The following is a 17723-nucleotide window of genomic DNA, read 5'->3' as shown; positions in this document are numbered from 1 at the left end:
GGCCCTGACAAACAGCAGCACCAGGCCCAGCAGTAGCTCTGGTCCAGGGTGTTAGAGCTGTCAAACAGCAGCACCAGGCCCAGCAGTAGCTCTGGTCCAGGGTGTTAGAGCTGACAAACAGCAGCACCAGGCCCAGCAGTAGCTCTGGTCCAGGGTGTTAGAGCTGTCAAACAGCAGCACCAGGCCCTGCAGTAGCTCTGGTCCAGGGTGTTAGTGTGGCTTGCTAACGCTGAGCCTTCCTGAAGGCTCACTAACACCCTGGACCAGAGCTAGCCCTCCAGTAGCTAGTCTCGTCCACTAGCCAGCGCTGTCTCTCTGTAATGTATCAGTTGAGCCTGTGGATGAGGCTATGTGGTGGCTATCCTCGTCCCCAGCCTCAACTGCCACACACAGAGACAGACGGAGACAGAGGAGACAGAGACAGAGATAGATGAGAGAGAGAGATACAGTACAGTATAAGTGGGTTCTGCAGCCAGAGATCCAGTAGTCATTGTGGAAGGCTGGACACCAGAGCCCTGCTAGAGTGGATTAGTGCAGCAGTGTAGGAGTTTAGCTGTGTAGCCGTTAAAGAGTGCTGGAGGGACGGCTGGTGGAAAGGTTAAGTGAAATGTTTTTGAGATGGAAGTGTTGAAGCTGAAAGAGCAAGTGAACCTAGGGAGAAAGACTGGTCTCTCCTGATTGAACGGTCTGTGAGACTGTTTCAGTACAGTATGCAATGGAAGATCAGACATGTGCTTTAACACAATACAAATACCACAGGGAAACAAAACAGGGATTTGTTTTCAAAATCAGGGAATTTATTAGGCAAAATAGAGACACATACAACAGCAGTAATATAAAATTAAAAATAACTATGTTCTTTCATAAATGGATGTAGAATGTATATTTACATTTTACCTATTTAAATGTACACAGATGTATTGGGAATTCCAAAGACAGCAAAAACAACAGTACATTTAGAATGTGTTTAAATATTCCATCGTTAAAGGATCTCCCTTTATTCATGATTACGTATTTCAACAACGAATGTGTGTAAAATAACCTACTAGTACCATCACCAGACCAGCAGCCAAAAATCAACAGTGTCTATTATCTACAAAACATACATCTCTGAATATTTTCTCAATGACAAATAAGTTTCATTACTGAACTGATTGGCCTCAGACCTCTACAAATCTGACAGTGGTGTTAAACTGTGCAGGAACGGCAACAATATGACACAACCTGTTAAACTGTGCAATGCATCATCGATGTAGGCACCATCGTCTCAACGTCTATTCATTTGTGCAGCAGCGTTTGTGACGTAACCCCATGCCGCACTGGCAGCACCTCCTATGACACCCCCGACAACGGCACCTACAGCGGCTCCCACCGCCATACCCTCAAACCCCATGACCGCTCCACATAAAGCCCCTAGAGCTGCCCCTTTACCTACTGCAGCAGCATAGTCAACTGCTGTTAGAGTAAATCCCAGTACCTCTGAGATCTTCCTCTCAGCCTTCTCTCGGTTCTCTACTCTTATCCTTGTCTCAAACTGCAGCATCTCCTTCTCAAGACCTTCACCTGTGTACCTGCTCTCCAGCTCCTTCCTCTTTGTCAGCATCTCTTTCTTTCTCCCTTTCATCATGAAACGCTCCTCTTTCTGGATGCTCTCCTCTGCTTCCTGGTATTGGTGATTGGAGTAGAATCTGCATCCGTTATCCCTCACCATGTCGTCCATCTTCTCCAGGAGCTGTCTGGAAACCTTCTCATCGCTCCGGGCCTTCCTCTCATTGAAGAGGTGATACCTTTGGCCACACTTCTCAATGAGCTCCCTGAAGTCTCTGTTAGTCTTGACTTTCTTCTCAAGAGCTGAATCCTCCTTCTCCTCTTCATGGCACACCACAACCATCATGTGGTTCAAGATGCTGTCCCCAAAATGCTTTGTGATGAGTTCCAGGATACTTACTGCACTTGGTGAGATGTTGTTCAGGTCGAATGCAAAGAGAACGACGTAGGGACCAGGACAGGACATACACACAGACATCTTGAACACTCTTCTCAGCTCTTTCTGGGATGCCTCATACTCAGAGAGGTTTGGAGTGTTGACCACAGCTAGTTTCCTCTCAAACGCCTCACTCCTGTGTCTCTGACTCTCTGTAATGTTGCAGAGCTCATCATTGAACACATCTGTCCGCAGAATGGAGTTTGCCAGAGAAAATTGACTTCGGCCACTTCTCCCAAAGAGAAGGACTCTAAACTCTGCATCGCCTGACACTGACAAACAAACACACACAAAACCAACAGCCAACAAAAGTACACGATTAGACCAGCATGCACCATTCTCTTGGCCATCACAAGTACACTGCTCAAAAAAATAAAGGGAACACTTAAACAACACATCCTAGATCTGAATGAAAGAAATAATCTTATTAAAAACTTTTTTCTTTACATAGTTGAATGTGCTGACAACAAAATCACACAAAAATAATCAATGGAAATCCAATTTATCAACCAATGGAGGTCTGGATTTGGAGTCACACTCAAAATTAAAGTGGAAAACCACACTACAGGCTGATCTAACTTTGATGTAATGTCCTTAAAACAAGTCAAAATGAGGCTCAGTAGTGTGTGTGGCCTCCACGTGCCTGTATGACCTCCCTACAACGCCTGGGCATGCTCCTGATGAGGTGGTGGATGGTCTCCTGAGGGATCTCCTCCCAGACCTGGACTAAAGCATCCACCAACTCCTGGACAGTCTGTGGTGCAACGTAGCGTTGGTGGATGGAGCGAGACATGATGTCCCAGATGTGCTCAATTGGATTCAGGTCTGGGGAACGGGCGGGCCAGTCCATAGCATCAATGCCTTCCTCTTGCAGGAACTGCTGACACACTCCAGCCACATGAGGTCTAGCATTGTCTTGAATTAGGAGGAACCCAGGGCCAACCGCACCAGCATATGGTCTCACAAGGGGTCTGAGGATCTCATCTCGGTACCTAATGGCAGTCAGGCTACCTCTGGCGAGCACATGGAGGGCTGTGCGGCCCCCCAAGGAAATGCCACCCCACACCATGACTGACCCACCGCCAAACCAGTCATGCTGGAGGATGTTGCAGGCAGCAGAACGTTCTCCACGGCGTCTCCAGACTCTGTCACATCTGTCACGTGCTCAGTGTGAACCTGCTTTCATCTGTGAAGAGCACAGGGCGCCAGTGGCGAATTTGCCAATCTTGGTGTTCTCTGGCAAATGCCAAACGTTCTGCACGGTGTTGGGCTGTAAGCACAACCCCCACCTGTGGACATCGGGCCCTCATACCACCCTCATGGAGTCTGTTTCTGAACGTTTGAGCAGACACATGCACATTTGTGGCCTGCTGGAGGTCATTTTGCAGGGCTCTGGCAGTGCTCCTCCTGCTCCTCCTTGCACAAAGGCGGAGGTAGCGGTCCTGCTGCTGGGTTGTTGCCCTCCTACGGCCTCCTCCACGTCTCCTGATGTACTGGCCTGTCTCCTGGTAGCGCCTCCATGCTCTGGACACTATGCTGACAGACACAGCAAACCTTCTTGCCACAGCTCGCATTGATGTGCCATCCTGGATGAGCTACACTACCTGAGCCACTTGTGTGGGTTGTAGACTCCGTCTCATGCTTCCACTTGTGGGAAAGCACCGCCAGCATTCAAAAGTGACCAAAACATCAGCCAGGAAGCATAGGAACTGAGAAGTGGTCTATGGTCACCACCTGCAGAACCACTCCTTTATTGGGGGTGTCTTGCTTATTGCCTATAATTTCCACCTGTTGTCTATTCCATTTGCACAACAGCATGTGAAATTTATTGTCAATCAGTGTTGCTTCCTAAGTGGACAGTTTGATTTCACAGAAGTGTGATTGACTTGGAGTTACATTGTGTTGTTTAAGTGTTCCCTTTATTTTTTTGAGCAGTATATTTATTTATGTACAGATGAATACACAACTAAAATCTATAGAACTCACAATGAGGAGGCTTGTCCATGCTGCTCTTCCTCCTCCTTTTCGGTTTAGAACCTATGAAAACATTTTAAGTTACAGGCCTACTAAATATACTGTAAACCCATATCCCTTCCTGACATACCATACAATATACTTTACTGTCCATTTCCATGGAAAATTCATTTAGACAAGTCAGCACACAAATACAGGAACACAACACACTATAATACAGTATAATATAAAGTATACTATAAACTGGTTGGTTCGAGTCCTGAATGCTGATTGGCTGACAGCCGTGGCATATCAGACCGTATACCACGGGTATGACAAAACATGTATTTTTACTGCTCTAATTATGTTGGTAACCAGTTTATAATAGCAATAAGACACCTTGGGGGTTTGTGGTATATGGCCAGTATACCACGGCTAAGGGCTGTATCCAGGCACTCCGTGTTGCGTCATGCTTAAGAACAGCCCTTAGCTGTAGTATATTACACCATACCTCCCTCTGGTCTTATTGCTTAAATATACTTTATTGTTATTTACATGGAAATGAATTTAGAGAAGTCAGCGTACACAAACACAACACACTACAATATACTATAATACCTATTTACTACATACAGGCCTACTCAGCAATAACAATTGCAATATCCCACTGGGCACACACTGGTTGAATCAACGTTGAACCAAGGTGGAATAGACGTTGAATTGACGTCTGTGCCCAATGGGATCCAACAATGTATCAAATAAGGAATGATACTCACTCTCATTGGATGCCATAATTGTGCAGCTTAACCTATTAAAACAACAGTGTGTATATGGTTAATGTGGAGGAAATTAGTAGCCTGATAATTGGTGTGGTCAGAACGTATATTTGCATTTCTCAAAAGGCTGGGTACAGGCCTATAAGGGCACGATGCACTGCTTTGTACAGTTACTGTACACCGAAACAATCACAAGTACTTCACAGAAAAAAAACATGACATATAACAATATACTATACATAGGATAATTATAATAAAGCGGACAGGAATATTCAACCAATAGAAAGAACTGTTTTACCGCAGGAATCATGTACGTCCATTACTTACGGAATTTGCCGACTGGAGAATTCAATGTCTTAATTTCTGTCGACGATGTCGTTCGGTCGAGCGCACCGAAACTTTATTTATTCACACATGCTAAAATAACAAACTATATCGTTTATCGTTGCATAATAATCCAGTTCACGATATCATTTAAATGAGAAGATGTAGGCATATACAAATCTGATCAAATCTGTTTGAACTGTAGGCTAGAATGTACATTTTATAATTTAGAGTCAAATCGAAAGTGTTTTCTATGGCTACAGCAAAGCATGATGCATTACGGGTGCACGGATATGCAGTTCACTCATTTAAGTCCATTCCATTGCTTCAATCTACACTCAAGCAAAAGGTAACTCGCCAAATGTTTGACACCTTGTTTTCTCCTTTAGGGCAAGAGGCGTCAGTGCAAGATGCGTCATTACAGTCCCTGGTTCAAATCCAGGCTGTATCACATCCAGCCGTGATTGGGAGTCTCATAGGGCGGCGCACAATTAGCCCAGCATCGTCCAGGGTAGGCCGTCCTTATAAAATAAGAATTTGTTCTTAACTGACTTGCCTTGTTAAATAAAGGTTCAATAAAACATAATAATAATACAGGCAGAAACAGCTGTGCACACCGTGTGGCAGAACCAGTTATGTTTTTACACATCATTGGGCAGAACCTATGACAGACAATTTCAAAGTTAATACATGAGACTATCTCTTATCACCGACGTTACTAGAGAGTCAGTCTCACAGACAGGTCAACCAGGAAAGACTCCAAAGTCTTTGTCTCTCCTGGTTGGCCTGTCTGTGATAAGAGATTGTCTCTCCTGGTTGACCTGTCTGTGATAGATTGTCTTTCCTGGTTGACCTGTCTGTGAGACTGTATAGTTTAGTATGTGGAAGATCAGATCTGTGCTTCAACACAATAAATATAGTACAACAAATGGTCAGGCAATTTATTAGGATTTGAATGGAGATCCATAACAGAAACCCATAGGGATCTTACAGTTTCACATCTTATAAAAACACTCCTAAATATGTACATTTTCGATGGATTGTATGCATTGTTTGGTGTGACATTGTTGTAGCTACCTACGACTTGGTATGACATTGTTGTAGCTACCTACGACTTGTTGTGACATCTATTGGTATGACATAAACGTACCTGTGTGAATCGCAAAGCCAACTTGTCCAAATACAGAGCCTTCAGAAAGTATTTACACCCCTTGAATGTTTCTACATGTTGTTGTGTTACAGTCTGAATTTAGAATGGATTCAGTTGAGATGTTGTGTCGCTGGCCTATACACAATACTCCATAATGTCAAAGTGGAATTATGTTTTTCCAAATTTTCACAAATTAATACAAAATTGAAAAGCGGAAATGTCTTGAGTCAATCATTATTCAAACCCTTTGTTATGGCAAGCCTAAATAAGTTCAGCAGTAAATATTTGCTTAACAATTCACATAATAGGTTGTGTCAGTCACTGTGTGCCATAATAGTGGTTAATATGCTTTTTGGATGACTACCTCATCTCTGTACACAACACATACAATTATCTGTAAGGTCCCTAAGTTGAGCAGTGAATTTCAGAGATTCAACCACAAACACCAGGGAGGTTTTTCCAAAGCCTCGCAAAGGGCACCTACTGGTAGATGGGTAAATAAAACAGACATTGAATTTCCCTTTGAGCATGGTGAAGTTATTAATTACACTTTGGATAGTGTATCAATACACTCAGTCACTACAAAGATACAGGCGTCCTTTCTAACTCAGTTGCCGGAGAGAAAGGAAACCGCTCAAGGATTTCACCATGAGGTCAATGATGACTTTAAAACAGTTACAGAGTTTAATGGCTGTGATAGGAGAAAATTAAGGATGGATCAACAACATTGTAGTAGAACTGTCTAATGATAACATTAAGGTCTAATGATAACATTAAGGGGCAAAAAATGAAGAGGCAAAAGTATCAATGTATGCCGGTGATTCAAGATTTCTCTTGATTCCTCAATCTTCAACCTTGAAGGGACTCATTGAGGACCTGGATAATGTCTCCAGTTTCTCTAAAACCCAACTCTGATGAGTATACTATATTATGGATATAGTCTCTAAAAGATACAAACTTTAAATTGTCATTACAAGCATTTCGCTACACCCGCAATAACATCTGCTAAACACATGTATGTGACCAGTGAAATTTGATTTGATTTGAGATTCTCCAGATTAAATAGGCAGATGGTGAAGTCCATGTGCTTGATGTACATATCCCGGAAAAGGTTAGAGATCTTGCAACTGTTAACTTTGATTGAAAACTTAGCAAAATAGATAGAATCTTGAAACTGTGGAAAGGGAAACACCTATCCATTTATGGGAAGAGTTGCTGATTTATTATGTAGTGATATTGCAGTTTATATATTTAATCATGGCTCTAGCAGGAAAGTCAAACGTGTTTGACAGCAATACCATAAGAAATTCAAGTACATTGGGAACAGGTTTTTGAGCGAGTCTATGAACTGACATTCTAAAAACAATTGACACATCAATCCATTCGTTTCAATTGAAGCTATTGTATACAGTAAAATACTTGCTACAAAAATAATGCTCAATATATGCTGCCCTACCAAGCAAAAGGCAGTAACTGCTCATTTGGTCAAAAATGAGTTAATGTCATTTTTTCTACATTAAATACATGCTTACAGTTTTTTCCAATTGCTAACACACTAAAATGACATGCACAGCACAATTATTTAAACTGACACACAGAGAGCAAAACCTCTTCTCAAGTCTCCAAAAGTCTAAACACATTTTCTGCTTTACACACATTTTGCAATTCAAAATGGCACTTTTTAAATGCACTGCACACGGTTCTCTGCATAAGACACAACAATCTGACATAAAATCACATGTTTGCCATTTCAAAACACTGCCATTCAAAATGACACTACATGAGCTAATTGGCCAATACATGTGCCACCTGGCCAAACACCTCAATGGTTAATTGTTACCACTTCAATCAGGAAGTAAGCACTATGAAAAGACCACAGGTGAGCACCTTTTGTTTTACAACAACAATGGAAGCTGTTGCAGAGAGAGGAAGAGGGAGGGTGAGAATGAAAGGGGGAGGAAGAGTGAGAGGTAGGGGTAGAGCTGGTAGAGGAGTTCATGGCCAAAGAAGACAACAACTTTCAAATGAAATCAGAGCAACCTTAGTTGATCATGTCATCAACCATGGGCTGACAATGCGAGAGGCTGGACAAAGAGTGGAGCCCAACTTGAGCCGTTTTACTGTCGCCTTTGTCATTCGGACATTTAGACTGGAGTACAGGTATGTAACCAAAATGTATTTCACACTATGTAGTACATCCCATGTCATAGTGTATCAGTTGGGTGACACCTGTTTACTTCATGAATGGCTGATGTCATATACTAACTGCACAAATTTCCTGTAGAATTTACTCTACTGTGGGGGAAATATCTTTAGGCTGCATTGTCCAAGCCCTATATTTTTGTTTTTCTAAAGGACTGAGAGATGCAACCATGGTGGAGGAAGGGGACAAATGTTCACTGGGGTACAGGAAGCTGCCATTTGTAAACTTGGTTTTGGAAAATAATGAAATCAGATTACGAGAAATTCAAAGCCACATCATCCAAGACAACACCATATTCAACAACATTCAACGAGTCAGTCTGTCCACATTGGCTCGCATTCTCAAGCGAAACCAAATCAGAATGAAACAACTTTATAAGGTGCCGTTTGAGAGAAACTCTCAAAGAAACAAAGAGGTCAGACGAGCATATGTGTAAGTACAATATTGACTGCAGTACACTACACGCAACATTGTTTCCCAGTGTACTGGATAACACCATATTGACTGCTTTAGTTCTTTGTTTTCAGGGAGTACTGGAAATGGATGCTCATGCAATCCCACATGAGTTCATCTTTATAGATGAGGCTGGGTTCAACCTAGCAAAGACCAGAAGAAGGGGGAGAAACGTCATTGGCCACAGAGCCATTCTAGATGTTCCTGGCCAACGTGGTGGGAACATCACAATGTGCGCTGCCATCTCCAATACGCATGGTGTCCTCCACCGTCATGCCAACCTTGGACCGTACAACACAGCCCATATTCTCCCATTTCTGGACAGACTCCACAACATTCTCATACCACCAGAGTGTATGAATGAAGCAGACCATCAAAGAACCCGGTACGTTGTAGTATAGGACATCGTGAGCTTTCATCGTGCAGCCCCAGTCCAAAACTGGTTTGCTGACCACCCACCATTTCTCGTGCAATACCTCCCACCGTACTCACCATTTCTGAACCCCATAGAAGAGTTATTTTCAGCATGGCGGTGGAAGGTATACGACCGGCAGCCCTTTGTGCGCATGCCTCTTGTGCAGGCTATGGAAGAGGCATGTGATGAGATTGATGTGGGTGCGATTCAGGGATGGATAAGGCACTCAAAGCGCTTCTTCCCTCGATGTCTGGCAAGGGAATATATTGCCTGTGATGTGGACGAGGTGTTGTGGCCAGACCCAGCTGTGCGGCAAGATGCTGTCTAATTATTTTTCTTTACTCTTTTTTTTTTTTTCTATATATTTTTTCAGCACATTTTTTCTTTTTTTCTTTTTCAGTTTACTGTTTTTTTGTGAGCATATTTTTGTTCAGTCCAATGTAAATATATCTGCTGTGCATATGTTGCACTGACTTGTTTGGTGACAAATAAAATGTTTCAACAGCATGTGTGTGTCTCTGCAAATATTTCTGTGCATCTGAAGAATTTTCTACAATTTGAACTATTTTAGTATTATGGCAAAGCATACTAAAGATGAGTGCTTTTCATTATGCCCAACAGTGTGTAGTTGGTTAGACAAAAATCTGGTAATATGAATGAAGTGTGTGCCATTTTGTGCAAATGTTTGATTTTGGTATTGCTATATGTAGTTTTGGTTGCAGTGCTTTGTTTTGCAGGATATATGAGGTATTTTGCAGTTTGGGTGTGTGGTTTTGTGAATTGTGTTAAGTATTTTGATAAAACCAGCCTAGTTTGCAAAATTGTGTTTTAGCAATTGGGAAAAACTGTTATCATGTGGACAAATGGGGGTCATAATAGCAGTAACTGTACTAGGTTACTGTGAAACCAAGGTAAATAAAAGCAATTTTTCTCAGTTCCACGCTATGAGCAGTTACTGCCTTTTTGCTTGGTAGGGCAGTATGGGGCATTGAACAGTCAGCCTTGTGCAGACTCTGCCACAAGGAAACAGAATCAATAGAACATTTTCTGGTACTGTTCATCGGTGGCTCGCTTTTGGAGTCAGGTCCAGGAATGGTTGTTATGTCATATCAGTTTTCAGATGGACCTGCAAACTGTATTGATGGGGTGTCACGTCCTGACCCTAGTAAGATGTAATTTTCTATAGTAGAATAAGGCAGGGCGTGACGGGGTGTTTTGGGTTCTATGTTTTCTATTTCTATGTTTAAGTTCTAGTTTTTCTATGTTGGGATTGTTTGGGGTTGATCTCTAATTGGAGGCAGCTGATCCTCATTGCCTCTGATTAGAGATATTTAAGTAGGGTTTTTTCTCATTGTTTGTGGGTTATTATCTTTTGAGTAGTGTGTTGTCCTCTGCGTCACAGTTTGTTGTTGTATATTCAAGTATTTAAGTGTATTGCATTCAGTTTCACTTTTAATAAATATGTGGAACTACGAACATGCTGCATTTTGGTCCGCTCCTTCGAACAGCCGTGACAGAATAACCCACCATAAAAGGACCAAGTGGCGTGAGGAGAAGTACTTGGAGTCGTGGACTTGGGAGGAAATATTAGACGGTAAAGGACCCTGGAGCCAGGCTGAGGAGTATCGTCGCCTGAAGGAGGAACTAGAGGAAGCCAAGAGGGAGCGACGTTACTACGAAGCGCTATTTCCACCTATAATGGTGGAGAGGCAGCCCCATAAAATGTTTGGGGGGGGGGGGCATAAGGCGAGTTTGTCAACATCAGGGGGAGCCCTGATCGAATTTCCCGTGCCTATCGGAGAGAGCCATGGAGCAGACAGAAGTCAGTACAGGAGTCAAACGCGGAGCTCGACGCGAGATTCCGAAGGGAAGTACTGGCAGAAAGAGCACGGTGGAGTGGGCGTGGGAAGGAGCGAGCGATGAGTTACGGTGTGGTGCGCACTATATCGCCCATACACACTCACAGCCCGGTGCGGTCGGTGCAAGCTCCTCGCCGGTGTAGGGCGAAGATGGTCATTGAACCCGGAAGGAGTAGGCCTGCTCAGCATGCCAGGTCCCCAGTTCGCCTACATAGCCCGGTACGTCCTGTTCCTGCTCCCTGCACTCGTCTTGAGGTGCGTGTTACCAGTCTGGCGCCACATAAGCCAGTTCCACGCATCAGACCTCCAGTGCGCCTGCCCAGTCTGGAGTGTCCTGTTCCTGCTCCCCGCACTCGACCTGAGGTGCGTGTTACCAGTCTGACGCCACCTATGCCAGTCCCACGCATCGGACCTCCAGCGACGCTCCTCAGCCCGGAGCCCTCAGCGACGCTCCTCAGCCCGGAGCCCTCAGCGGCAGCCCGGAGCCCTCAGCAGCGGCCCGGAGCCCTCAGCGGGTGCCCGGAGCCCTCAGCGGCGGCCCGCAGCCTGGAGCCCTCAGCGGCGGCCCGCAGCCCGGAGCCCTCAGCGGCGGTCCGCAGCCCAGTGTCTTCAGCGGCGGCCTTTAGCCCAGAGTCTTCAGCGGCGGTTGGCGGTCCAAAGCCTCCGGCGATGATCCATGGTCTGGTTCCTCCAGACATACAGAAGTGGGGGGATCAGCGGGCGGTGGGGGGTACTACACCCGGAACCAGAGCCGCCGCCATAGACATTAGTCACCCACCCTACCCTCCCTTTGTGTTTTGGGGTTGTTTTTGTTTGTTTACATTCGGAGTCCGCACCTTTGGGGGGTACTGTCACGTCCTGACCCTAGTAAGATGTAATTTTCTATAATAGAGTAGGGCAGGGCGTGACAGGGGGTGTTTTGGGTTCTATGTTTTCTATTTCTATGTTGGGATTGTTTGGGGTTGATCTCTAATTGGAGGCAGCTGATCCTCATTGCCTCTGATTAGAGATCATATTTAAGTAGGGTTTTTTCTCATTGTTTGTGGGTTATTATCTTTTGAGTAGTGTGTTGTCCTCTCTGCGTCACGGTTTGTTGTTTTTGTATATTTAAGTGTATTGCATTCAGTTTCACTTTTAATAAATATATGGAACTACGAACACGCTGTATTTTGGTCCGCTCCTTCGAACAGCCGTGACATGGGGGCTCAGTCAATATTATCATTCTCTGCGGTAAAGTATTGATTTTTAGGGCAATATCGGTAGAAATGTTACAAATAGGAAGGTTCAGGATCCTCGTAAGACATCACAGTAAAATGGAGTGATGTATTGCTAAATGGCATTATTCTGGGAAAGATGGGTTAATCTGTGGACATTGGAGGATTGTAGTTAAGATCAGAATGAATGGTGGGTTGGCCGCTGTGGGTGAAAATCCAGCCCTTGAAGAAAGAGGAAATTAGGAATATATGTATAATTATTTAACTATAGGTACTGCAGATGTGAGCAAAACCTTTTTTTTTTTATTTAAGGGGGATTGGAAATTATGCAAACAATTAAATTGATAGAACCTACAATCTATCTGCAATATTAAAGATGATCTACCCCCCCCCCCCCAAATAAATAAACAACAACATTGTAGTTACTCCACCATACTAACCTAAATGACAGAGTGAAAAAGGGACGCCTGTAAAGAATAAAAATATTCCAAAACATGCATCCTGTTTGCATTAAGGCACTAAGGTAAAAATGCAAAAAACATTGCAAAGAAATGTACTTTATGTCCTGAATACAAAGTGTTATGTTTGGGGAAAATCCAACACATCACTGAGTACCATGCTTCATATTTTCAAGCATGATGGTGGCTGCATCATGTTAAGAGTATGCTTATCATCAGCAAGGACTAGGGATTTTTTTTGGGGGGGGGGTAAAAATAAATGGAATAGACCTAAGCACAGGTACAATCTTAGAGGAAACCCTTGTTCAGTTTGCTTTCCAACATACACTGAGAGAAAAATTCACCTTTCAGCAGGATAATAGCCTTAAAAACAAGGCCAGAAAATCACTGGAGTTGTTTACCAAAATTACATAAAATGCTCCTGAGTGGCCTAGTTATAGTTTTGACTTAAATCTTCTTGAAATTCTATTACAAGACTAGAAAATGACTGTCTACGAATGATCAACAACCAACTTGACAGAGCTTGAAGAATTTTAGAAAGAATAATGTGCAAATATTGTACAATCCAGGTGTGTAAACTCTTAGAGACTTACCCAGAAAGACTCACAGCTGTAATCGCTGCCAATGGTGATTCTAACATGTATTGACTCAGGGGGTTGAACACTTAAATAATCAAGATCTATTAGTGTTTCATTTTCCATAATTTCTTTACAATTGTTAGATTTTTTCTTCCACTTTAACATTACAGAGTATTTTGTGTAGATCGTTGACAATAAATTACAATTAAATCAATTTTAATCCCACCTTGTTACACAACAAAATGTGGAAAAAGTCAAGGGGTGTGAATACTTTCTGAAGGCAGTATAGCAGTCTACTGAATAAATATCCTCATGGTAAAGTATAACTATTTCAAGTGAACCTATATCTACTCAGTATAATCCTAAAATACTACCTCAACTTGCGATAAGCATTAAGAGGATATTCTCTATACAGGTACACACATGTATTGTTGCTAGGTAACTAGTACTTGAAAACTCGTAGAGAGATGACACCTGAGTTTCCCACATGGAAAGTATCAGAATTAACCAATAGGAAGCTCTATGCAAATAACTTAGGTTAATTTTCGCTCCTAGGTTCTGAGTTTCCGTCACGAATGCAGCGTATTTATAGCAGTGGTTTAGAGTTGAGTCAGATAGAGAGACTATCTATCACACAATCACTACCAGTTCCAATAATTCAATATACCTTTCACATCGTTTTCATTTGAACTAGTACCTATTTATTTTTCCTGGTTCCAGTCATAAACACTTCCTCCATGTCATGAACGTGGTGGTCTGAAGAAGCGGTTGATGAAAACAGTGTTGAAGTTAGTAGCGTGTGGTCCCACTCTGTCCTCCAGGTGTTCTATCGCTACCTGGGCCGTCCCACCCGCCGACCCGCCCATCAACCCTCCGAAAGCCCCTCCCATCGTCATCCCCATCGCCCCCGCCACTGCCCCCATCGCCATCCCCATGGCGGCCCCCGCGGCCAGCCCCAACCCCGCCCCTACGGCGAGCGACGTCCTCAACCATCCGTTGTCCATCTCGGCTTTAGCCCTGATCTCTGCTCCCACGCTGTTGTTGTAGGCGTCCATCTGCCAGCGCAGCGCCTCCCCCCGGTACTGCTGCTCCAGCTCCCTCCACGCCTCCTCCGTCTCCGCCGCCCTCTTCTTCAGCAGCTTCCTCTCTTCCTTCCTCACGCTCTCCTCCGCCTGCCCGTAAGAGCGGCTGGTGTAGTGCTGCCCGCCCAGGGTCGCCAGCATCCGTTCAATCTTCTGGAGGAGCTCCTTGTCTCGAGAACGGTCCCTCCAGTTCTTGTTGAAGACGTGGTAGCGCCCGCCGCACTGCTCGATGAGCTCCCAGAGGTGCCAGTCGGTGCTGACCCGGCTCTCCAGGGCCAGAATGTCTACGTCCCCCTCGTAGGCCAGGAGGACTATGGTGTGGGAAAGTGCATCTTCACCGAAACGCTTCACCATCAGCTTAGGCGTCTTGACGTCGTTGGGGCAGATCTGCTCCAGGTCAAAGGCCATGAGCAGGGCGTGAGGGCCGGGGGCTGACAGACACTTGCACCTAAATAAAATCAAATGTTATTTACAGTGTTATATCACATGAAAAGTCTGCAAAACACCTTACAGAAAAGGTGCAGCCTAAACGCTTACAATTTCACCTGCAGGGAGACAATACAGTGACTACAATCAAGAAAGAACAATATGTTTTTATCGTGTTGTGTTGTATTGTGTTGTATTGTACTGTGTTGTGTTGTGTTGTATTGTATTTTATTGAATTGTGTAGTGTTGTGTTGCGTTGTATTGTGTTGTGTTGTGTTGTATTGCATTGTATTGTATTGTACTGTGTTGTATTGTATTGTACTGAGTTGTATTGTATTGTGTTGTGTTGTGTTGTGTTGTGTTGTATAGTGTTGTATTGCGTTGTGTTGTATTGTGTTGTATTGTACTGTGTTGTGTTGTGTTGTATTGTATCGTATTGTACTGTGTTGTATTTTGTTGTGTTGTATTGTATCGTATCGTATTGTACTGTGTTGTGTTGTATAGTGTTGTGTTGTGTTGTATTGTATTGTACTGTGTTGTGTTGTATAGTGTTGTGTTGTGTTGTATTGTATTGTACTGTGTTGCATTGTATAGTGTTGTGTTGTATTGTACTGTGTTGTGTTGTATTGTGTTGTATAGTGTTGTGTTGTGTTGTATATTGTTGTGTTCTATAGTGTTGTATTGTACTGTGTTGTATTGTGTTGCATTGTGTTATGCTGTATTGTGTTGTATATTGTTGTTTTGTATAGTGTTGTATTGTACTGTGTTGTGTTGTGTTGTATAGTGTTGTGTTGTATATTGTTGTGTTGTATTGTATCGTATCGTATTGTACTGTGTTGTGTTGTGTTGTGTTGTATTGTATTGTACTGTGTTGTGTTGTATAGTGTTGTGTTGTGTTGTATTGTATTGTACTGTGTTGCATTGTATAGTGTTGTGTTGTATTGTATCGTATTGTACTGTGTTGTGTTGTATTGTGTTGTATAGTGTTGTGTTGTGTTGTATATTGTTGTGTTCTATAGTGTTGTATTGTACTGTGTTGTATTGTGTTGCATTGTGTTATGCTGTATTGTGTTGTATATTGTTGTGTTGTATAGTGTTGTATTGTACTGTGTTGTGTTGTGTTGTATAGTGTTGTGTTGTATATTGTTGTGTTGTATAGTGTTGTATTGTACTGTGTTGTGTTGCATTGTGTTATGCTGTATTGTGTTGTATATTGTTGTGTTGTATAGTGTTGTATTGTACTGTGTTGTGTTGTATTGTGTTGTATAGTGTTGTGTTGTGTTGTATATTGTTGTGTTGTATAGTGTTGTATTGTACTGTGTTGTGTTGTATTGTGTTGTGTTGTATTGTATCGTATTGTACTGTGTTGTGTTGTATTGTATTGTACTGTGTTGTGTTGTATAGTGTTGTGTTGTGTTGTATTGTATTGTACTGTGTTGTGTTGTATAGTGTTGTGTTGTGTTGTATTGTATTGTACTGTGTTGCATTGTATAGTGTTGTGTTGTATTGTATCGTATTGTACTGTGTTGTGTTGTATTGTGTTGTATAGTGTTGTGTTGTGTTGTATATTGTTGTGTTCTATAGTGTTGTATTGTACTGTGTTGTATTGTGTTGCATTGTGTTATGCTGTATTGTGTTGTATATTGTTGTGTTGTATAGTGTTGTATTGTACTGTGTTGTGTTGTGTTGTATAGTGTTGTGTTGTATATTGTTGTGTTGTATAGTGTTGTATTGTACTGTGTTGTGTTGCATTGTGTTATGCTGTATTGTGTTGTATATTGTTGTGTTGTATAGTGTTGTATTGTACTGTGTTGTGTTGTATTGTGTTGTATAGTGTTGTGTTGTGTTGTATATTGTTGTGTTGTATAGTGTTGTATTGTATTGTGTTGTGTTGTATTGTATCGTATTGTACTGTGTTGTGTTGTATTGTATTGTACTGTGTTGTGTTGTATAGTGTTGTGTTGTATTGTATCGTATTGTACTGTGTTGTGTTGTATATTGTTGTGTTGTATAATGTTGTATTGTGTTATATAGTATTGTGTTGTGTTGCATAGTCTTGTGTTGTGTTGTATTGTGTTGTATTTTTGTCTAATATGTCACTATTTATGATGGACTTCTGGAACTCTATCTCAGTTGGTAGAATATGGCTCTTGCAATGCCAGAATTTTTAGATTCCCAGGACCACCTGTATGTGAGATGTATGCATACATGACTGTAAGTGGCTTTGGATAAAAGTCTCTGCTAAATGGCAGATGTATTATTATTATATTACATTTAGAATTTCTTCAGTTTCTGTGAACTGTGAGCCCTTAACATCAATCATGTTAAAGTTAAAGTCACCTCTTCTTATGCGTACAGACGTTAACACTACAGAATACATGACAGAAGAGTATAGACACAGAACCAAAATACAGCATTACGGCCACCTCTTCATCTCTGTCTTCATCTTGGTGCGGGACAGGTGCTTCCCGTAGAGGTTGGGTCCGTTGACCAGAGCAACACGCGTCCCGGCCAGGTCCCCCAGGTTCTTCCTGCTCTGGACGATGCTGGTGACGTCCTTGGAGAACTCCTCCCTCCCCAGGATAGAGTTGGTCAGGGAGAACTGAGACGGTCCACTGGACCCCACCACCAGGATCCTCAACTCCATGTCAGTGGACTGAGCTTCCGGGACAACAAAGACCGTTTGATGGTTAACAGTTATGGAAAGGTTTACTAAGGTCAGTTAAAGATCAGTCTAACCATCAGTGTCCGGAGAAGATCGTAATGTTTTCATCATGCTAAGACCATTTGATCATCAACAGCTATGGAAAGGTAAGTCAGACCACATATCAGAGCATGTTGCCAGGAC

The 17723-nt window shown here is 42.7% G+C and overlaps 2 protein-coding genes and 1 pseudogene across 2 annotated transcripts; 1 reads left to right on the top strand and 2 right to left on the bottom strand.

The window, feature by feature from the left end:
* Positions 1 to 775: 775 nt before the first annotated feature.
* Positions 776 to 5329, bottom strand: LOC106602035 (GTPase IMAP family member 9). The gene is made up of 4 exons (XM_045715800.1): positions 5041 to 5329; positions 4714 to 4745; positions 3971 to 4021; positions 776 to 2256 (listed from the first exon to the last, which is right to left on the bottom strand). Exons 2-4 carry the CDS (start codon positions 4727 to 4729, stop codon positions 1268 to 1270), a joined length of 1056 nt encoding a protein of 351 aa, XP_045571756.1. The 5' UTR covers positions 4730 to 4745; positions 5041 to 5329; the 3' UTR covers positions 776 to 1267.
* Positions 5330 to 14107: 8778 nt separating this feature from the next.
* LOC123741853 (GTPase IMAP family member 9-like) lies at positions 14108 to 17535 on the bottom strand. The gene is made up of 2 exons (XM_045716081.1): positions 17302 to 17535; positions 14108 to 14897 (listed from the first exon to the last, which is right to left on the bottom strand). The coding sequence occupies exons 1-2, from the start codon at positions 17520 to 17522 to the stop codon at positions 14108 to 14110; spliced, it is 1011 nt and encodes a 336-aa protein (XP_045572037.1). The 5' UTR covers positions 17523 to 17535.
* A 143-nt stretch (positions 17536 to 17678) lies between these two features.
* Positions 17679 to 17723, top strand: part of LOC106568535 (radical S-adenosyl methionine domain-containing protein 1, mitochondrial-like) — a 28982-nt pseudogene continuing 28937 nt past the window's right edge.

This window comes from Salmo salar, chromosome ssa03 (assembly GCF_905237065.1).
Source record: "Salmo salar chromosome ssa03, Ssal_v3.1, whole genome shotgun sequence".
Lineage (NCBI taxonomy): Eukaryota > Metazoa > Chordata > Actinopteri > Salmoniformes > Salmonidae > Salmo > Salmo salar.
The sequence above is the reverse complement of the archived record's forward strand: the minus strand, read 5'-3'. Positions and strand labels throughout refer to the sequence as shown.

Excerpts from the sequence above, each read along its gene's own strand:
- LOC123741853 (XM_045716081.1), bottom strand. The coding sequence starts at position 17,522 with ATGGAGTTGAGGATCCTGGTGGTGGGGTCCAGTGGACCGTCTCAGTTC. Across the intron at positions 14,898-17,301 it reads ATGAAGACAGAGATGAAGAG|GTGCAAGTGTCTGTCAGCCC; the intron begins GTGGCCGTAATG and ends GATTTTATTTAG.
- LOC106602035 (XM_045715800.1), bottom strand. Across the intron at positions 2,257-3,970 it reads CATGGACAAGCCTCCTCATT|TGTCAGGCGATGCAGAGTTT; the intron begins GTGAGTTCTATA and ends TTTGTTTGTCAG.